The 22706-nt window shown below is 52.5% G+C and overlaps 1 protein-coding gene across 1 annotated transcript in view; it reads right to left on the reverse strand.

Annotated features, from left to right (window-relative positions):
• RPTOR (regulatory associated protein of MTOR complex 1) overlaps nt 1-22706 on the reverse strand; it is a 161009-nt gene that overhangs the window by 12384 nt on the left and 125919 nt on the right. The window contains exons 25-29 of the mRNA XM_075440791.1: nt 14882-14987; nt 12447-12561; nt 11861-11985; nt 10482-10586; nt 5901-5948 (exon numbers count right to left, since the gene is read on the reverse strand). Of these exons, the coding sequence (XP_075296906.1) occupies nt 5901-5948; nt 10482-10586; nt 11861-11985; nt 12447-12561; nt 14882-14987 (499 nt within the window). The remainder of the gene's footprint in view (nt 1-5900; nt 5949-10481; nt 10587-11860; nt 11986-12446; nt 12562-14881; nt 14988-22706) is intronic.

Consider the following 22706-nt stretch of genomic DNA (forward strand, 5'->3'; position numbering starts at 1 on the left):
CAGAGACGGGGAACGGGGAAAGAGCGGGCAGCGAAACCCCTGCTTCGGCAGGGAAACCTCCGAGGAGCCGTTCTCGTGTGTTTAATTGGAAGCGACTTCTCCGTCCCTGCGTGCCTCCACGGCACAGAAAGGTTCTGCTTCAAGCAGAGAGCTGTACACCAACTGCCTTTTGCTTTTTATGCTGCGAAGGCTGACCAACCCCAAACCTACGCGTTTTCCAGGGAGACTCTTTGTAAAAACACAAACAAAGCCTCCCCGGAGCGTTACATGAGGGAACCACGCGAGAGCTCCAGGTTTCGTGCTTGCTGCCATCTGGCCGGGCAGGGCTCTCCCCCGGGCAGGGGCAGAACCCTCGCCCTGCAGAGCAGCCGTTCAGCGCCGTGTCCCCGCCGGACCGCGGTGTTTTATAACCACCCGCCAGCCGGAGGCCGCGAGCTCCGCAATGCATCAGGACTGCAGGCTCCTGCTCCCAGCCCTCCGCAGCTGCCTCCAGCCCATTCCTGTGTTTCCACTCCGCAAACACCCAAACGACAAGGGCACAACTTGCTCGTCCAGATGGTACCAATGTGCATTTGTCTTTATTTACGGCTAGGAATGAGCCCCAGCAGGAAATTTAAACCCACCCCAACACGCTCTCTATCACCAGAGGGCTGTAAGTACTTCTTACCAGACCACAAGGAAACAACAGAGGCATCCTATAAACACCGAGTTTGCCTCAAAGATGACGAAATGACCTTGTTCTGCACAGATCCAGATAAAACCTGCTGCCCATCTCCTCTTCCCAAGTATCGCATCCGAGCCGTTTCCCGATCTTGCCGCGCACCCCTGAGAAGATCACTGACATTTATTGACAGTCCGTCATCTTGCCGCAGGAAATTCGGGACTCAGCTAAGCTGCGAGCTCGTATCTTCATCGCGCGAGTCAAATTGATTGTTACTTCAGGTTTCCTGGCAGCTCGGAGGGCTGCTAGAGATCCGAGGCAAACAAGCAGGCAGTGATTTAGATGATAAACATCACTGAAGTGTTTTCATTTGTCATCTTGTTTATGGCCCATGTGACAAGATGAACCTGGCAGGCTGAGACAGATACCGCCATTACCACCGCTGATGGAGTTAAGTAGGCAATGTGATCTTAGGCACTTTTAAACCTCCCAATTTCCCAGTTACGTTCCCGAGTCTGAAGACAAAGTTTCTCCTCAGTCTGATGGGTAGCGAGAGTCCCCAGCCCGCTGCGGTCCCAGGTGTCTTTGCTGTGGAGGGGGAGAGAGACGGCGAATTCAAAGGTTTTCATGCTTGTCTTGGCACATCCATTCCTTGACGGATGTCAGGAATTGACGCCCTGAGATGTTCAGCGATGCCACCTAGAAGGCTCGGGAAGGTTCACACTCAGGGAAGAAGCTCCAGAGGGGTTTCCACTTCACATAAAACCTTACAGAGTTCTCCCATAGGAGAACTCTCGTTTTTTGGGCACAAACTGAAGCACAGGAAGTTCGGTCTGAACCCGAGGAAGAACTTCTTCCCTCTGAGGGTGACGGAGCCCTGGCCCAGGCTGCCCAGAGAGGCTGTGGAGTCTCCTTCTCTGGAGATATTCCAGACCCGCCTGGACAAGGTCCTCTACAGCCTGCTGTAGGTGACCCTGCTTGGGCAGGGGGTTGGACTGGGTGACCCACAGAGGTCCCTTCCAACCCCTACCATTCCGTGATTCTGTGATTCAGATGCCCAGATAGAAAGGACAAGGGCTCACCCTGGACTGTGAGCCGACAGAGAGCCCACAGGAGAAAAGGCAGGAGGGAGATGGTGGTGCATGGTGCAGCTCGTGGTCTCTCTGGAAGAGGCAAGTGCAGCACTTCCATCATCCCCTAACGAGGGATCTTCCCTTTCTTTCATCAGCCGCCTTGTTCTCTCAAGAAAATATGAAATACTGGTTTTGCTGCTCCCGACGCACGGTGCTCTCGGGGGACCAGGCAGTCTCCGAGCACAGGGCACGCGCCCGGCACCGCACAACGCAGGCAGCAGAAGGAACAGAACCTTTGCATAAAAGCCGCAGCGGAGGAGACCTCCTGGCACCCTCCCGCTGGGAGCCGGGGCCGGCTCCACCTGCAGTCCTGGCTGCGGAGACCGTGCCTGTGCCGAGCCCGGGGCGGGGGTCTGCTCCCGCTGCAGCCCGGGCGATGCCCCGACAAAGACCTGGGCGAAGGGAGGGGGAAAGGGGCCCCCAGGATGCAACTGGGAACATTAAACCAGAAGTCACGTCTGTCTGAGAAGAAGAAAAGCCTGTGTACACAGATCTAAGTCGTTGGTAAGCGTGTACCAGGGAAGGCAGGCTTCCTCCGACTGTGAAATGCTAAACCCGAGGTGATGCTCCCAGGAGAAAATGAGACATAAATCGCTGAGCTATTTCATGTACAAGCAAACGTTTTCATGGTGGAAGCGATCCGGTATTCGCTCACGTTTATATGTTAAACTCCCAGTATTTTGCGATGAGCAGCAAACATGGGACTTCATGCTAATTATAATTTCCTTTTTAATTAACGGAGGTCCTTCTCCAGGATGTCACAACTGAGACTGCAGCTCGCCCGCGGTGTTCTGGCCTGCGGGTTTGGCATCTCGGACGCTTCTCAGCCTCATCCTGGCAACCAGGCGACGTGCCCTGCGGACCCAGGCAACCGCAGCTCCTCCCCGAGCCACGGAGCCAGGCTCTGCGTCGCCTGCCGCCCTGCTTCCCAGCTCCCACCCCTCACAGAACCGGAGTCAGCGGGGCAACACCGCGGCACCAGTGCAGCCATCGGACAAAGGCCAGGAGCTGTGGTGCCCTCGGAAGCCAACGGACTGCAGAAACAGGCAGCCTAGCACTACATCACTTCTCATCCACCATCAGTTAAGGTTACAGTTTTCCCGTAAGGAATGTTGTTCTCAGATAATGAGTAATAGATCTTTCACAGCTCAGGAAAAGAAATTTTAAAAGGTTGTGGTTTTTTTAGTGGGGTGGTTTTTTTTGAGCCTTATAGCTCAAGTACTTGCCCTTCTGTATGATGCGAGTTTATTTACAACGCAACACATACCAGCGGCCATCCCTGAAGCTGTAACTTTCCATGGCTGTTCCCTCAGGATTCCCCCAAGCAACAGACACTCGTCCGGATGGGACAGTTCCTTGTATAAATTTCAGTAACAGCACTGGTGGAGAGAGCAGCTGCATTCCAAGCGTCTGCACTTATTTTGAATGTCACTGGAACGTGGCCAACCTGTACTTGGCATCTCAGTGAAATCAGGAATACCTACATAGAACACAATATAAAAGCATCTTGGATTCTGACCGATGACTTTTTAATCATGGGCCCTCCTGGTTGAGCAACGAGGCGCATCACCGTTTTAATTTCCAGGAAGCAGCGGGAGGGCTGCACGGCCTCACTCCTCACTGATTTCTACGCCATCCTTTCCCAAGTGTCACTCTTCTCATGCCAAGGACTACGTGCAGCAAGGGAGAAGAGTCGCTGCGATGCTGGGAATCCAATTAAAAGAACACAAACCCCTGGCGCTGCAATTTCTCCAATTATTTTATCGCCATAAAAAAATCTGGCCAGAAATGAGGTGCTTCTCCCACAGGTCTTGTTCCTAAAGGACAAGACACCGAACCCCGGGGAGATGTGGGAAGACTCACCCTACTTTCCTCTCTCCCCTCTTGTTCTCCTGTAAGAGCTCTGTCTGCAGTTGATCCTTTGATCAGCTCCTTGAAGCTTTGAGGCTTCCCTCGGCCAAGGCTCCTCTCTTTGCAAGCTGCCCCACGCAGCTCAAGCGCCCCGCACCTCCCCAGAGAACCCCCCTCCCAGTCAGCCGCCCGCGGTTCTTCTGGAGCCCCCGAGGCTGCCCCTCTGCCCTCTCCAACCTGGGCTGCACCGGACGGACGGACTGCCAGCAGAGCCAGCAGAACTCAGCGCAGCAGAGGCTCCAGAGGGCAAGGTCCCGCTTCCCTGCGGAGCAGGTATTCGACGCCTTTTACTTTGCTTCGGAAGCCCCAGGAGAGCAGGAAGGAATGGGCAAGTATGCGCTTATCTTTTCTCGCCTGGCATCGGCGCACATTTTCTGGAGGTAAGACAGATTCTGGCTCTTTACACGTCAGCACCAACAGCCCCCCCGAGGCAGCGATGGATGGAGGTGGGCAGGGGTCAGATGTACGTTCCCTTGTAGACCCTCTCCTTCCTCGTACCGTCGGTTCGGCTGTGCTGACGGGAGGCAATGCAGCGGCACGCTGAGACGCCCCAAGAGAGCTCCGACGGAGCCCGAGGCGAAGCAGCCCGGGCAGAGGGTCACGCTAATGGATCTCGAGACCCGCTCGCTGAGCTGCCCTCCCGACGCCGAGCGTGCCGGCTGCAGGCTTCGCTCCGTGCTCACGGGAACGTGAGGGATTCCCGGGCTGCCTCGCGCAGTGGCCTGACACGACCCAGACCATTAAGCCATTGGTCTTTCTCTAATTTACCACTGCTCTGCAATACAGCGGTGCCTGGGGACTCCTGGCTACAGCCAGCACGCAGCGATGCGAGACCGAAGAGACGCTCCCTGTCTTCCTTTCAGCAGGAATTCCTCACAGAAGCCTAGGCAGTGAAAACAGATTTTCTGTGCTTTAGTGACAAAACTAGTATATCTTATCTCAATATTGCTGACGTGTTTTTCTCTCAAGCAAACAGCTAATTTCACACATTTTTAAGACTTCTACAGTGGGCGAGAAGGAAACCTTTTGCTGCACTTTTCACTAGGAGAACACCTGGCCAGAACATGCCGGTGAACGCTCTTCATTGATCCACAGCTCTTCGTGCGCTCGGCGGCAGCAGCATCGATCCCGTGAGGCAGGGGCTGGCAGTGCCTTAACCAGTCCCGATGCCCGGTTTACCGAGCAGGGAATCCCCTGCAGCCAGGCCTCGCTAATTTTAGCTTTTCCATTTGCCAGTGGATTTTGGAGTGGAATGCAGAGCCAGGCAGCTAGCAGCGACACATCAGCTTCACTAATTCCCTTCCCAGTGCTCTGCCTCTGAACAGTAACAGAGAGCTTTGCAAAGACCTCAAGCTAGAGAGCTCTGAATGACACACCACTGCAACCCGACTCTCCGCCCTATTAATCATTACAGACACATTCAGCTCTTATCAGTCAGCAAACATTAATAATTGATGAATAACCCAAGATACTACGTCAGCCTCGGCATCCACGGACGCGCGTACACAGGGGCCCTGACACACCAGCCATCTGTTTCCCCCGAAGACCTCGGCGGCAGAGGAGGGGGCCAGGCTCCAGAGCAACGCAGACGCCGCACAGTCCTGGCTTCTACAGATGGAAGCTGGGGAGTTCATTTACCTTCCTTCCACGCGAAGGAACAGAATTTGTAAAATTTATTAGGCGTATCCTTGCCAAAAGTCCACTATTCTAAGCCTCCTGGGAAAGATTCATCAGCTTGTCCTTTTCGTGTGATCTTTACAGCAGAGGTGTATTACAAATAAACCCCAGTAAAATCCACATTAGCGTCACGGCGGTTCATGTTTGGAGCGCGTCATTCAAGCCCTTTTGCCCAGGGAGGCTTGGAAATCTTCCTGCCAAGGGAGTCTCGGACATCCCACCCGAACCCCCTCCCACTGCAGAGAGCTCAGAGTCTGACGTGACGCTGCCCCTTGGCCAGCTGCGCTTACCTAGAGAGCACGGACACCCTCCCTGCCCCTCTCCGGGCTGTCACGGACACACAGGGCAAGGAATGGGAGAGGTGGCAGCAGCAAAGCCTTCCAGGAACCACAGGGACCCAGCAGTCATTCAGAGAAAGCCAAACCCCCCACCCACCCACCCAGTCGACCAAGCCGAAGCTGACGAGGAGGTCCTTCCCACCCCAGCTGACCGTAGGTAACAGGAAAGAAAGCACTCACCTCCCTGTTTACTTCTGTCAAGATAGATTGAAACCCTTCGGGCCAGACCTGTGAGAAGACAGGGATTAAGGGGTTGACGCGAAGGGTAAGGTGGTCAGCCAGAGCAAAAATAAATCTTAAAAAAAAGATTAGAAAAAGCAACTCAAATTAAAGGAAAGAACATAAAAGAGAAGCAGAAGCACCAAGAGCAGCACATGCTTCCATCTAGGGAGCAGGCACGAGTTCAATCACAGCATTCCCCGGGAAGCCATCAACATGGCGCCTGTCATGTGTGAGGCAAGTATTCTGGCTGGCTGACAACAGCACAGATTTGACATTTCTTCCTGAGCAAGGAGACTATCCTTCCCATGATCTGGTCCCTGTTCCGAAGCAAAACGCATCAGGAAGCGACAGACGGAAACCCAAATAACTCGTGGCATCTGCACAAACCAAAGCCAACACAGAACATGAGGCTTCTGCCGCGGAAGGTCTGGGCTCCCCACAGCGAGGGCGGCCGTTCCGGGGGCTCCCCCGCCCCGTGCTTCAGGGACGGGTAGGTACCCAGCACGCAGGGAGTGCCACCAACTTATGGGTGCTCCATTTCAACAGCCCTCAAGTTAGCGGCAGACACAGACCAGTTTCTAGCCATGGGGCACTGCTGCCCGGCAGCAAACGGGGAGGTGAGAGGCACCTGGGGACAGCCCTGGGACATCCTGCACAGGGAGCTCCAGGTGTTCAGGACGGGACCAGGCTGAGCGCTTCGGTCCACCCCTGGCACCCCTTTAGAAGCGATGTAGTGGTTCTCTTTGCTGAACCGGAGACGGGAAAACAACGCAGCACATGCAGAGAGCACACACAGCGCTGGGGAGGGACCAGCTGAGCAGACGGCGCCTGGCGATTGCGAAGCAGCCGGTCACACCTCCGCATCTTTCCAAATTCCAGCACTGCCCTGCTGCGAAGGGCAAAGCCATTCTGACCGGGGACGTGGCTTCCTTCCCCTTGTCACAAAGCAACAACAGAGCAGGCGGCAGCTCTGTTCACAGCTCCAGCAGGGCCACGCGTCGCAGCAGACAGCCCCAGCGCAGCGCGGCCCAGCCTGCCCGGCGGAGCGCATTCGGAGCGGCTCTGGACCCCGCTCTTGTGCGGGCACCAGGCACCGGGTCTCTGCGCTGCCCTGCAAGCTCACACCGCTCCCGCACCCCGCAGCCTTGCCACCCTTCTCCACAGACACTGCCGGAACTTCCAAAGCCTCCTGCTGTGAAACCACAGCTTCAGAGCACGTCAGGTTTATGTTCTTCCTATGCTGGTCAACAGAAAATGCTTTGTCTTCCCCCCCCCCTTTCGAAACACTCGGCTATTAACCATAGGCGCTTTGCCTTCTTCTCAGCCCCCTCCACCCCTCCTGAGGGGGATTCCCAGTCGCTGCCGTACGCTAGAGCGCCTGGTACCAATGCTGCTGTACTCCCCCCGATTTTGACTGAAAGAGGCTTTCTTGGTGCCCCATGCGCACAGAGCTAAACAAGATCAAACCAGCAGATCTTACACTGGAAAAACTGGGGTGCCCACACAGCAGTTTGCCAGTGCTTAAAGTAAGACTCACCTGCCCTGCGTCTCAAGTGAACTACTAAGCTCAGTGAACCGGGGCCAAGCTCAACACAATGACTCGGCTGTACCAGCACACTTCTCTTACCTTGGGCTGCAAAACACAACCAAGCCCTTTACAGAGCGTTAAAGTTTCAGTTCTGCGCCTCGCTCTGCTCCGCTCCCGCTCTCAGGCAGCCCCTGAGCATGCTGCTGTCGACCTCCCATGGCTTTGACAATCCAGGGATGCTTTTCAAGCTTCCAAAGGATGTACTTTGGTATTTCGTATTCGTCTCTCCTTTTAAAATTGGGAAAACTGCCTAGAAAAGTCAGTATTCTGGTTGTTGTCAAGAAAACTATGAAATTCAGAGCTGAGTATGACACAGGGGAAAAGGGTGGGAGAGGAGAGAAGGAAATCAATAGCAGGAGCAAGCAAACCCCAATAACACTCCTGAGCTCTGCAGCTTCAAAGATGCTTCTTCAGTTTTAAGAGCCAGTGCTGGACCGCAGCTGTGGTCTCAGCAGCAGAAGATAACTGCTCCAGAGAGTCTGATTTCCAAGGGGACTTGGTCCACATAGCTCTTTTGAAGTGATTACATTTATTTCTCTCTCCACAAAGAAATCAGTCCTCCTCTTTTTCTGAACCTAATTCTATTGCTCCAAAGGTGGAAGGCAAAGAAAACAGGACCCAGAGGTCCGAGGATGGTGGGGGGACTCGAGCATCTCTCCTACCAGGAGAGGCTGAGGGAGCTGGGCTTGTTCAGCCTGGAGAAGAGAAGGCTGCGAGGGGACCTTAGAAATGCCTCTAAATATCTGCAGGGGGGGTGTCAGGAGGACAGGGCCAGACTCTTTCCAGTGGTGCCCAGCGACAGGACAGGGGGCAACGGGCACAAACTGAAGCCCAGGAAGCTCCAGCTGAAGATGAGGAAGAACTTCTTCCCTCTGAGGGTGATGGAGCCCTGGCCCAGGCTGCCCAGGGAGGCTGTGGAGTCTCCTTCTCTGGAGATATTCCAGCCCCGCCTGGCCGCGGTGCTGTGCAGCCTGCTCTGGGTGACCCTGCTTGGGCAGGGGGTTGGGCTGGGTGACCCACAGAGGTCCCTGCCAACCCCGACCATGCTGGGATTCTGTGAATCTGTGATTCCTACGACCGTCAGGGAAAGAACAGGGCAAAAAAATTTCGTAAAGAGAACAGACTTGTAAGTTTTAGCACTCCTGTTCTGGCAAGGGGAACTGTTCAGCTCTTCCAGCGAAACCAGCTCTCGCCTCAGCTCTCACCCTATTTTGCGGCACCAGGCGCTGATGCGAGCGATCCTTTCGCTGTATTCCAGGCCTGCGGAGGGTACGCAGACCAGCAAATGCCGTGCCTTGGCAAGGTGCACGTGGGAAGCAAGGCAGGAGAACGGAATGCACCGGAGGGAGTTCAGTCGGCAGCCGTCAGCACCCTCCCCGAGCACGACTGGGGATGCAGCAAGAGGCCGACGGCCAGGGCAGGCTGGGGGAACTCCCCGGTGTTTGGGCAAGTCCGTGACCAGCGCTGGGGAAGCAGGATCCTGAATCCGGGGATGGCCAACATCAACCAACACCCTTCAGGAAAGCTGGTGGTGACAAGCAAGAAGTGGCGACCAACTGAATAAGACTACAAAGGGCCACTCGGGATGGCGACCGGAGACTTTCCCCTCCGCCTGAGGAAATCCAGGCCTTCCACCGCTTGGTGCGTGACTGCTGTCTTCCTCCTGCTCTTGCTGACATCTCTGCAAAGAGCAGGTTTTGACCATGGCGATTTCATAGTACGCTGCAAACTTTCAGCAGCTTATAATCAGCTTTGTGCACGTACCGCAGCGAGGCACAGGGCCCGAAGTTACCCCAGCACTGCTCCTCTTTCCCGAAACACCAGAGACAAACCAGGAGGTGTTAACGAAAACACAACGGTACGAGCTCCACAAGGCAGCACGAGTGAAATCCAATGAACAGCTAAAAGAGCTGTGTCAGGCTCCTGTGATGGACCACGCCGGCACAGAAATGAGAACTGTCAGATTTTTAAGGTCAGGATGAAATATGGCGGTCACCTCACCTGACCTCCTGCATAGCTTGAGCCAGGGAACCTCACCCAGCAGCTCCTGCACCAGTCCCACAAGTGCTGACTGAACCACCACACTGTTAGAAACACTTGTAGCCCTGATTAAAAACGTTCAAGTGACAGAGCATCACCGTCGGAGCATAAGGACACCAGCAGGTCTCAGAAGGACGAAACGCCCACCTCCTTTAATGTCCGAAATCTGACTTCAGGGTTCTCGGACTGGTCTTTCGGTTTCACCCAGTGTACGGCCGGATGCCAGTGCTCCTTCTCACAGCTTTGCTACCCCACTTTTCTAACGCTCAACGCGGGTCAGTGTCTAACTGTGCTGTCCTGCTGCACGCGTCAGACTTCGATTGCGCATCCTCTTGCCACCTCCTGACCCACAATAAACAGCGAAGGACAACTGCCAAAACACGAGCTCGGGCTAAAGGAGGTCGCAGGCGCAACATGCAAAGCTGTGCAAAGGCTGAGCAGCCCGTCGGCAGGGGAGAGGCAATGAGCGAGCTTCTACCCCACCCAAAGGGGAAGAGGAACCTCCCGCCACGATGAGCACGGAGTAGGGCACGGCCCAGTCCCACCGTTGTTCTACAGCTCTTGCCTTAGGAACGCAGTGAAGAGGAACACTTGGGCCAGACAGCTGCTGTGAAGCTTGTCAAGGACAAGAACTTTGTGCCCTTCTGCTCTCCAGCCAGCGGCTGCTCTGCTTGTCCTTCAGTGTGTGCCTGACGTTGCTGTGCTGGGCTTTCAGTTTTGTGAGAACTGGAAAAGCAATTCCTCACCAAGGCCTGGCAAAAGGCCATTCCAGAAGGCAGAGACTGTTGAACAAGGATGTTACCGATGGCTGAAGTTGCGAAAGTCCTTTTACTCTTCCCATCCCTACAAAAAACCCCACCATTACAAATTATTATTACTACCTCCCTCAACAAGACCTAGCGGGGACCCACCTCGTGTAGTCGGCAGCATGTCTGACAGCCCCTGCCAAGCGGTTACCATCTCTGGGTTCTTCTCCAGGTCTGCAAAGTTCTTCCACACTCTGATGGCACCATCATCTTGGGGAGCACAGACAAAGAGAACACAATGCAGCATCACTGCTGATGCAACGCTCGTAATTACTTGTGCACAACGAAGGAAGATCAGAAGCGGAACTGCAGTCAAACAAAGTCCAAAACTGAGAGTGTCACTTGAACTTAATTCTTTTTATCAGAGTTGTTTTTCCTCTCTAATCTTACATCCCTGAAACCCAAAGCATTGTTCTGCTGGGAACTGTTCTGGAAGAGCTCTTCTCCTTCCCTCAAAGAACACCTGACATTAGATGTCGCTCCATTTCTTTGACCCATTCATTCTCTCTAGGCCTCGTCTCTGTCCTTCTCGCTATTGGTGCCGAGAGCCACTAAAGTACCCTACTAAACACAAAATACAACCCCACAGAAGCAGCTGAATCAAAGCCCAGCCCATCAGCGGCAAATTGTTCAAGAACATCGTGTATTTTTTCAATTTGTTCCCCACCTGTGAAACTTTTGTGCCAAGAATCAATAAATTGAAAGGAAAACGTCCTGAAGGCCCTCTCAGCTCTTCTTCCACCTCTCTTAATTATACCCAACCTGTACGTTTCAGCATGGAGTTTGAAAAGCTATTGAAAACACTTCGACTGACAGGTTTAGAATGGTTCCTGGGGAGAGAAGCAGATCTTACTCGCAGCTCTACAGACCAATGAGTGGGAAAGAGCTCTTCATGCTACCTTACATGATGCAACCGAGCATTCTAGAGACCTGTTTCCCCCGGGTGAGATATGTGGACTGGAGAGAAGCTCAGAACTATTTGAGAAGTTTAGTTCTCAAAACAAGCCCTGCCTGCTCTAGACTTCAACCAGCAAAAGTAACAGAATTTGACTTCTTCTGCTTTGCTTGCAGCACGATTTCCTCTCCAGCTCTGGACAGCAGCTTTGAGCCAACTAAAATCCCGTTGCTGAGGTAGTGCATGGGGGAGGTTGCCACGAATCACAGGGATAGGTACTCAGAATGATGCAACAAAACTGTGACTGGAAATAATTTCAGCAAGTGTTCAGCTTGTTAGTTGTTGGGAAACCTTTGCAGCACTTACTTAAGCAGTTCAGATATTTCAGTACTGCCAGAAACAACTTTCAGCTTTGATCCTGATACGTGTCCTCAGCTGAGACCAGGCAGGGGAGCACAGGGGAGGGAAAGCTCAGGCTGGGCCAGATTTGCAGAGGGGAGAGCAAGAGGACCAGAACAGCTCACGGTGACCTGAATTCTGTAAAGGCCCCCCAGTCCTGCCCTCCTATGTGGGAAAATACGCTATTTACCTGTAGCAGTCAGCAGCAAGGAGCAGTCCTGTCCATTCAGGTACTCCATTGCTGTGATCCTGGTGTATCGAGGGTTCCCGTTGTGGAAATAGTCCAACTTTTCCCCTTTCTCCCAGTCCCAAAAACTGGGGGAAGAAAAAAATATCACGTCAGGTCTTGGTTCTCTGTGCAAGCTGTAAAAGGGATCTACATTACAGCAAAACTAAAAATTATATACTTTGGACACCAATTCGTTTTTCTCCTTTGGTACTCAGCATCATTTTATTAATAATGGACATCAGCCTTCTGCAAAATAAATAGGATATAATCCTAATTATAAGTGACTATTAGAAATGTCAGGATTTGCTTGCAGCCCTCTAACCCAGCACCTCCTGTAGCAAGGGACTTGGTGCGATGCTGACAGCTACGGCACTGAGCTCTGGGAGGACTCTGCCCTGAGGGAGGCAGGGACGGCCACGGAGGGGAGCGGGGACGAGGAAAGGAGCGGCACGCAGCAGGGCGACCCCGCGACAATCCCTGAGCGCTCTGACGCCGGCCGCACGTGCTGCGGGCAGCGAGCGCTCGAGAAACCCGCAGGAGCTCGTACCAGATGCTGTCTTTGTCGGCTACGGCGATGCAGGGTGTGAACGGGTGGAACTTCACCACGGAGGGGACGCCCGGGTTCCTGTTGAGGAAGATCTGATCATCCAGCCGGGAAATGCCTGCGGGGGACAGGAGGCAGCCACGGCTCAGGGCCTGGGGACATCGCGTCCGAGGGACGGGACTCGGACCCCACCATCCCAGCGCCACCACCCTCCTCCTCCACCAGTCCTCACCACCAGGCTCCCCAGTGCTTTCCTCCTTCAAAAACCTTCTGGGACCCCAGTTATCCAACAGCCCAGACTCCTCCTCGCTGACTGCCTCACGTCTTAAGGCACAAACCAAAAATTGTGGTGACAAATCAGGGAGCCCTTTACTTTGGTAACTGAAGAGCACACAGTCAGCAAGCACAACCAAGCCCAGAGAAACAACCTATCTGTGTTGACAGAAAAATCATCATTACTTTTTCAAAACAAAAAAAATTAAATCATTTTTTTCAACTCAAAATAGAGTATTTCAATTTACCTTGTGGATTATTTATTTAAACTTCCACTTCAGTTCTTTTAAATTTTAGGTTAATTTGCGAATGAAAAATCTATTTTCCACGGAGACGTTAAAAAGATGGTTAAAGACCTTTCCCATCTTTTCTTCAGAACAGTGTGCTTTTCGCAAACAGTTCTGGTACCCCCGACACTGCAATTTTTTGGCACAGTGTGAATTCATCACACAAAACCATCAGCCCAGGAGACATTTATTCAGTTCTAGTTTGTTTTAGAATGCATCCATTTAATCTAATTTTCATTAAAAGACTGTAAGTCTATTTTAATTCTTTTTAATATTTCACATTTTCATTTTTCTTTAATGAATACTGGCATTCCAGTCGCTCAGGTCAAGCAACCAAATATGAACACTGTCTAGAAGAAGATTTAACTTCTTCAGGCAAACACTAAAATCCCCTTCTTTGTATTCAGAAAGATCTCCCAAGCCATCTCCTGGGCTCCAGTTTAATTTCTGTATTACTCTGGCTTATGATACTCTGCAGTTTCACGACACTGAGCTGCCCACTGTACCAACTGGAGCCCAGCAGACCACCTGACGACGAGGCACACGCGAGAGGCTGAGCCTTGGGCACTTCTGCATCCAGCAAATAATTTTTTCCAACTCCGCGGGCCTCCGCGAGCATCCCAGGAGAGGGGCAGCCCCCACCCGCAGGGCTCTGCCCCGGGGACGCTGCCGGCTGGGTGCCACGGGAAGAGCTCCCACCAATGCCACCCCCAGCCCCTGCTGTTCAGGGCAGGAATAACTGAAGTATGCAAATTCCTGACGGCACGTTGTTGGGTTCCACTGTATTTAAACAAATTCCTCTGCTAAAAGAATTCTAGCCCAACCGCTACCCAGTGGAGGCACAAAGAGTCACAGATAAAAGCAGTAGCAGCTTTCTGGAGGGCACACACCAACGAAACGCGGACCTGAGGCACGTTAGAGGGAAAGGTGCAAGCAGCACACATAAAGCCGTACATACAAGTATTGAGAATATAATGAGATATGAGGAGCAAACATCCATTTACGGAGCTCAGCAGAGTGAGGAACGCGAAAGACATGGCTGTGACACCTTCTGAGGCGGTGGAGGACGTGCCCAGCAGCTGGGCAGGGCTGCTTTCCCACAAGTGGCCATCCCAGCAGTGCCTGGCACGCACCAAACACTGCCCGAGCCTTCTGACGGTTATCCTGCAGTCCTCTGCCTTCTAGCCCTTTAAACACGTAACCGACAGCATCTGCCCAAACCTTACAGGAGAGGGAGGAACAGCCCAAACAGCAAATCAATGGCATCTGCTCAGGGCCTCTGAATTATCGATTTCATGCCGACAGCTCTGGCTCTCGCAGAGGTGCCAGCTGTGACCGGGTACGCGGCTGAGGAGCTCGGCTGCTGCCCATCAGCCAAGACCTGCACTAAATATCGGATGCTCTGTCAATTCTTGTAAGTGAGGAAATCTGCTTTCATGGCAAGCTCTCTCCTCCTTCCAAGAAGTCACAACTCTTCAGCTCCTCCACTCCCGCACTGGACTCGACAGCGCAGCCAGCCCGGCACCGCGCTCCGGCTGAGCGCTCCCCTTGCCACCCAGCACCTCGCTGCCTACCACAGCGTGGGAGGGAACTTTTCCAAGGGGAAGGCAGACATCTGACATCTAAAGTGGTCAGTTCCCTGATCCCGCACACAGAACCAGCAGCTGAGGATGGAAAGGCAAGTCGCTATCAGCAGAACACCTTAGAGCAGAACGAGGTCCTGTCGCCTCACCGGCACACGGAGAGAGAAGGGGCACCTCTCCAATCTGAGGGCCAGCACGGGGTCGTTGTTAACTGGGGTTTTCCAGCTCAGCGCCCTGATGAAGCGCGGTGCTGGGAGCTCGAGGGAGCTGCCTGCGGCATGGGCAAATCACTCACCCTTCTGGATGATCTTCTGGGCCTGCTTCCTGACTCGGGCATTGCGCAGGAACCGCCACTCTCTCTCCTTGCGGATCTGGCTCTCCAAGTCGTGCTCTTCTGGGATCTTTCAGTGTATGAACATATTCACAACACAAAACAACAGTAACCATCAAAACTCCAGGAATTATCTTTGCAACACACACTCACACACATGCACGCCAATCTCAGCCCTAAATTCTTCAGGGTCTCCAGCTTCAGGAAGTAAACAGAGGAGCTCATGGGACACCTTACGTGATTAAATACTCGAGCATCTTTCTGATCTAAATCTTCCCCATCATCTGTAACCTCTTCCCCTCTCCTTTAGCTATCCTATATTTTGTTTTGTCTTTAAGCTGTAGGCATTTCTCCAGCGCAAACGACATGGGGTTTCTGCAGAGCCATGCCGCGTCGCAGCGCCTGTCGCTGTACCACACGCGCCGGGGTGGGAAGGAATCTCTTTCCAGCGTACACCCGGCCGCCGCAAGCCCCTTCCTCCCTGTGCAGTGTGACCCCAGTCTCGGTGCAACACGGACTGCTCTGCTTAACACTTCCCAGCTGAAAAGCATCCCGAGCAATCCTGGGATTAAAGAGAGAGCACAGCTTTGACAGACAGAAAGCTCAGAACACAGGAAGATCTTTCTTTCTCTGCTGATAATGACTGCGGGCCAAACAAGGCATTACTTCAGTCCTGAATCCCTGAGATGCTCATGTTACCACCACCACACTTACTGGTAACGGCAACTGTTTCAGCTTCCCATACCAGAATTGCTTGCAAGAAAATGATGCCCCTGTGCCATGTTGGTCTGATTGCACAGAGACTTCCAGCCTGAAACTGGAGAGGCCCTGGAGCAGTACAGAGCCACTCTGATCTCTCTTATTGCATTTATTCACACCCCCCAGCTCCCGCCTTCGGCATACTACCATGGCTTTCCTGGAAAACCTCTCCTCTGGCCAGAAGGCCGGCTGGGGATTGCGCACCCAGGTCCTGCCACGGCCCTGAGCAGTCAAGGTGCCGCTCCTCATGACTGGCAGGGACCATGGGGACTCCCACCCCGAGTCCAAGCACAGCAGCAAAAGGAATAAACCCGTACAACCTCATCCCCAGAGCCACTGCAGGAGCTACACACGATGCGTCTTTTACTTAATGCTTAAAAAGTTATCCAAGGCTGGTGACACCACTGCTCTAGAAACATCCCGGGATCAGCCAAGGAGCTGAGCTACAGGACTCTAATATAGCTTCTCTGGACGATGGAAACGCTGGCTGTTCCAAGAGCAGTAACTCTTGGAGAAGGGAGACACAACAGACAAGTCCTTTCGCTCCTTCCCCACACCCCACAAACACGTGCTTTTCTTCCTGAATGAGAAAGTACTTAGATCGCCTGTCACTATTATACATACTGTCCTCAAAACGCACCACACCCTGGAAAACAACTATTACGAAGCTGAATTTCTGCTCTTTAAAATAAACAAAAATTAGGAAACCCACCCTCCACCTTTCTCTCCTGGGGGGGGAAGCACTACTATTTCAATTTTTCAAGAATACAACATCTATTAGAAAGGCAATGACAAATGACCAATAACGTCAAGCAATAAACAAACCTAAGCTAAAATACATCAAAGGAGATTTGAGAGCAGAGAGATTGCACCTACACCTTAATGAAAATCCAGCTTCTCTGGGAATAAATTAAAGTAAGACCTTACAGGCCAGGGGAAGCGACGGGCGCGAGCAGAATGGTAAATTCTACAGGCGCCCGGCGGCTTTCACAGTTTAGCACCAAGAAATACGCAGTTCTGCAGTTGAGCAAAGCGCTCTTCATTCCAGCAGATAAAGAATATCAGATTAAAGGAGCTGCTGGGCTTTTCAGGTCTGAAGAAAAATAACTGAACTCCTCCAAGCACGCTGAGCAGGGCGTTGTTTTTATTATGTGGTATCAGTAATAAAGCTTCCTCCTCTAAGGAGATCTCTCAGGGTACGGTCCCTCAACGCTATCGCTTCAGTAGACCACAGATGGCAAGAGCAGTCTCAACACAGCTGGAAGCTGCTCAGTGCAAGCGACGGTAGCATGAAATACTCCGACGAGAGGGAGACAACGTGCAGGCACCCGGTCAACAGGAGCAGCGATACAAAAAGGCACATCCGCAGGCCAAGAGAGTCACAGCGAGCTCATCGAGCCCAGCAACAGCCGACCGCCCGGCTGCTCGGTGACTGCTCTTCCTCCCAACCTCATCCCCGTGCTAGGACAGCTTCTGCCTCAGCAGCGGCTGAAAAGCAGTGAGAGGGTTTTGGTGGGAGAAGTGGTCTTTCCACTCAGCCCCCCACTTGCCTGGCGTGTCCTGCACACCACCGGCAAGAGGAGCAGCAGATGGCAAAGGGACCGAGCAAGAGACCATGAGCTGGTCACCAACGGGATGACAAACCTCTGGGGAAGTTCTGGCAGGCTGGGTTGTGAGAAACCTCCGGTACTGCTTGTTATGTTGACACTGTGTATGTTGATTGCTTTGGAGACAACAAACCGCCAAACGTTCAACCATCCAAGGTCCAACCATTCACAACGCAAAGCCCCCCGACCTGAGATCCCTTCAGAAACGCGAGTGAAGACTTGCACGACGAACGCAGCAAGAGCGCAAGATTTTATTGTAAAAACAGTACAACTCCTCCTCCCCAACAATGCCAAAACATTTATTTTGGAAAACGCACGTACAGACCCTTTCAAAACTGTGTGCAATGACGTGCTTCGTGCGTGGTACCCTGACCCATCAGCAGACACCCCCGAGAGGCGGCAGCGTGCAGGCCCAGCTCTCTGACGGGAGCGCGTGGTCCCGGCGAGCGGCTCTGCGCTGCGCGCTCCCGAGGCGCAGAGGGATGCAGGCGCTTGTCTCTCTCCGCCCGTGCAGGCTCCTGCAGCTCGTCCTCTGCAGGCTGCCCGCAGGCAGGGCCCCGCTCCACCCCACGAGCATTCACACACCGCCCACACATCTCCTCACTGAAACCTCCTCTTCTCTTTGCACCGTCTCTGGAGCACGCTTACTGTCCTTCACCTGTCGCATCCTGCTGCATCCTTGAGTCTTGCATTCATCCACAGGTCCTTAAAAAACGAATTAAAATGGCTATTATAATATCCTTTGGTAGAGATTAAAGCCATCTTTACTGCCCGCTGCTTAAAGCTTTCCTCTCTGCTGTCTGGACAAAACTGACAACCACAAAATCCTTCAGTATCTTGTTAGATGCGATCTCCGATTGTGTTGACCATTCTGGAGACAATACTTGTGCTGGGTGATGTAAGAGCGATCTCTGCTACACCAGGTCAGCAGAAGTGTTCCTTCAGAGACCCAACGCATCCCGTCTCTGCTGCCGCACACAGCTCCCTCCTGCAGCCAGCTGAGCTCTAGGGCAGGCAGCAGTCAAAGCTGACTGGAGACGTATCAAGAGAACATCAGGGAGAGATCATTTCACTGTCTCAGATCCCCAGCACGTTACTGAGATCCAGCGCACGAGTGAGGCGTCAACTGATGAGGGGAGAGAAGGGCCCTGCCTAGGTTTTCCTGCACGGAATCCTATTTAATTTGTCTTTTGTTGCTTCAGTTCCCACATTTGCACCTGCACTGCCGGTGTGCTGCTTGACCATGACAAACTGGAAAGCTGACACCACCCCCAGCAAAAGCCCTTCCTCCCCCAGAACAGCAAAGGACAGACGGATGTCCTTACCTAGCCTGGTGCACGCTGGTGCCCGGGCATCTTCCTGCCGCCCCTGCAGTTCATGTATGCTCTCGGCAGCCTCTGCTGTCTTTGTCTTCCTCTTCATCCACTGAAGATGTGAGCAGCAGGGAGTCCCAGATGCTCGCCCAGAGGATCGTTACATTGCGAAGGGGTACATCCATGAACCACTTTATGATGCCATCCAGCTCCTCACAGTAGGAGGACACTAAGGGCATATGTTACAGTCCTGGCTCTGGTACAGCTGACTCCACCACCACACTCTCTGTGCCAAAGGCTCTGCAGACGGGGGATGTCATCACCTCGGAACTGATAAGGGAGCTTCCTGCAAAGATGCTTCTGCCAGGATCCGTGTGTGTCCAAGCGCTTCCCCCAGGTCCAGCTGGGATCACAGCTGAAAACGCCCAAAATACCCTCGCCGAGCGTTAGCTACTTGCTGCAGGCGGCCCCACTCCTGATCCAGACGCTGTGTCTCACCAGCCCCAATGCTACCACTGAGCTGACTGATGCTGGTTGGAATGTGGTGAACAGCCAAGTTAAAAAGAGAAAGCAATGGCGCCTGAGCCTGCATGAAAAGAAACCTGGCACGATACTGCGGGAGGGTCACAGAGCTTTGAGAAGGAAAACAGCAAGAATAACACAGAAAAATCCCTGTGGATCCTTCTAAAGTGTTCTCACAGAGAGTAAATGTACAATAACCTTAATGAAGTCAACTCTGCTGAACTCAGCTTATCCTTAAAAAAGTGCTGCACGTAGCTGTAACCTAGCAGAGACCCTCTGTACCAGTTCAGTTAAGTGTGACACAGACGATCTGTGTGCGTTTGCTAAACAGGCCAGGGTGTGACCGACCGAGCAGGGGCTGGACTAGATGACCCACAGAGGTCCCTTCCAACCCCGAACATTCTGTGATTGTGTGATTCTGTGAAACCCAGCGCTTTGCTCCCACGCCCGCCCGCCTGCGGGACAGAGCCGTTCAGGTGATCCTGTCCGGAGGGAGCAATAACCTCTGAAAATGTGAACCCCACAGAACGTGTCGCGAGGGAGCTTCTGGGGACAAAGCAACCCGGCAGGACGTCAGGACACGCACGCAGCAGAGCTGCGACCTCTAGCCCAGCTGCTGCTGGCTGGAAAAACCGAAATTATTATTCAACAGAACTATTTAGGCTCATCATTCATGTCTCTGTCTCCCTCCCAGCCAGCTCCCATTTCAGCATCAGAAAGCCATTTCAGTAAACAACTGCCCGGCTTTGGCTGTTGCTCAGCTCTCCTCCGAGCAGAGCCCCCAGAGGTCCGTGGGAGTCACCAGCAGTGTGGCACGACCAGGATCATGACATGCCACCGCTTCCCAACACCTCCGAGCTTCCCCTCAGACAGAAACCAATTACAATTCCGAAACCTGCCACCACGCAGTGTCATCTGAAAGCCAATGTAGTTTTCCTTCTTTAACACCTTGTCTCTCCCTCTCGACATGGAAGTCAGCACTTGGAGGGGAGCGGGGAAGATTCAGCAGACGGCTCCAGTAGTAAACAGAGCTTTTCCCTGGTTACCGTTACTGCAGCAATGGCACGGAAGGCTCACTTCTCCACCAGCACTTTGAACAACGGCCAAGACACGGTGCCGAAGTGAAGGCAGGGATTGATCAGGAAGGATTTCTTATGTAATTCTCACCTTCCAGGATCCTCACCAGCTCCTGCCTGCATGCTCTGCCAGTCCTGGAAACAACAGATGCTGGCTCCCGCTCGCCTTGACTCTGGGCTTCCTGACAGCTGGCAGCCAGGCTTTCCTGCGCCCCCCAGTCCAAGACTGCCCGTGGTGAGCAGAACAGCCTTTTGCCACAAGAGTTTGCAGGAAGAGGAAAGACTTTCGCAGAGATCAGAGCTGGGGTAGGTATCTGTTTGTTCTGGCACACTGAGAATTCACAATGCGGTATCTTCTTTCTCCTTTTCTTTGCTTAGATAATCAATAAATCAAATTTGGTATGATGGCTTGAAACCAAGCCAGTGATTTACACTGGAAATTAATCCCTCAATCTTTCCAGTGAAAGCATTCTCAGAGCAAGGTCTATGAAGCAAAACTAAATTCATAAATTAAATATGACTAAGATGCACTCACAGTCATTTTATGTTTATTCATTACAGGAACAGTTGTCTTGTCTTTCCCTGTTTATGATGGTAGGCAGCATCTCCAAATGAAGTATTGGAATTAAACATCAATGTCATCTTTTCCCATCAGTGCTCAGTAGATTTTACTCTTTGCCTTTTTCATGAGGCTGAAGTTCCCAACAGACAGCAGCCAGGGCTGTTTGTTCCCTGCTGCTGCGGAACAGCGATGCCGGGAAGGGAGCACTCTGCCGAAAGCCAGCCGACGCTCCAGGTACCGGATGGCCAGTCCCGCCTGGCTCCATACGCAGCCATCCCGGAACGCCGAAGAAAGGCCCCGCAGAGGGACCTCCTTCCCCCCGTCCCCTGCACACACCCCACCACTCTCATCACAAAGATACACGGAATTCCTCTTGGTACAGCACAACGTGCAAGTTCTTCTGCAGATACCCTCTGCTTGGCCTTTTAAAGCTGCTTTACAGAAGTAACAGTGAAATCCATTCTCTTCCTTGTTTTATTGGAAAACACCATTTTTTTTGGCTCAAGTTTTACCTAAGACATTGCTGCTGAGGACAGCCCATGCTCGGAAAACTCATCTCCAGTGAGGGAATATTTCCAAACAAAACCACTCAGGAAGCTATTAACAGAACCACCGCTGTGGTGCATGCCGCTGCTCCAGTGACGCAAGTAAACGCCGAGCAGAGACCCCCGCGCACGAGGTCTGCGCAGGGGCGGCGGCCGCAGCACCTCACCCTCACGCTGAGGCTCTGAACGCTCCGCGACTCACCGGGGTGCAGGGGAGCCCTCGATTTCCATGACTCTCCCCTCCCTGCCTTCCACGGATTAGTACATGAATGCTCCACATTTTCACTTTCCTCCCCTAATTTTCTCTATTTTATGCACATGAGGTACTAAAAACCCATACACACACACAGAGCTCCCCCTCTACCCACTCAACCTGCCCTTGAGTGGCTGTCTACCATGATTAATTTTACTAATAAAGACACTCCTCTTCACTGGGAAAAGCCTTCCTTAGAAAGCAGACAAATGTTTTTAATAAGAACTAAGAGATGGAACAACATCCTCCTCCTCTTGTGCTCTCTTCTGGACTTGAATCAAAACATCGACACTCCTCTTGATGGGGGAAAACCCGGGTTTGAAGCTCAACCAAGGAACCAAGCCCCACAGGCCAGACATACATCCTAACGAATTGTGCTGCTAATGATATCAGAAAAAAGTTCTCAGTAGCAGCTGAGGAACTGCCAGGCAACTGCTTGACCAGCTAGTCTTTCCTCCTGGTGATTCAACACAGGAATCAGAGCTACAGAGACTGGCTGCCATGTCATTAGTTTTCTGATATCCTTCAACCTGGGGGCAATTACCTCATCGTCAAACAATTTCACATGCCTAAAGACTGGAAGGAGAGCTGACTGATGCCTCAGTGGCAATTCTTGGATGAGACGGCACATAAAATGTACAATTTCTTCATTATTAAGTATCAGTGGTTGCATACAAACCTCCGCTGTGGAGTTACTCAGGTAACGGCACTAATCCAGACCGCGCGTGACTCTTCACAGAAACTGCAATACCTCCAAGAAATGAGGCTGAAAGTTCTGTCACAGTTTGTCCCACTTGACTACCAGGGTATCTGGAGGCTTGCCTTATCGTGTTTGCTTAGAATAAGGCAAGATTTACAGCTTGTTTTTATTTCATACTTAAAATTGAAACCTGATCTGTGGCTAAAAGATTCTGGGAATTTAACAGTTCCTCTTTCCAAGCACTGACGATCTTTGCCCACCTCTTAAGAGCTCTGTTTTGTTTTTTTTCCTAGAACAGGGCTTCAGCGTATCTCTCCCTTTGCATAAAGCCAACCTGGTTACCAGAACACACTCACTACTACAGAGATCTCAGCGGAGGTTTGTCATTACCACCCTCCTTCTCCACCACAACAGAACTTCTTTTTTGAAACTTTAGAAAACAGCAATGCTCC

Source organism: Opisthocomus hoazin, chromosome 21, assembly GCF_030867145.1.
Source record: "Opisthocomus hoazin isolate bOpiHoa1 chromosome 21, bOpiHoa1.hap1, whole genome shotgun sequence".
Classification (NCBI taxonomy): Eukaryota; Metazoa; Chordata; class Aves; order Opisthocomiformes; family Opisthocomidae; genus Opisthocomus; species Opisthocomus hoazin.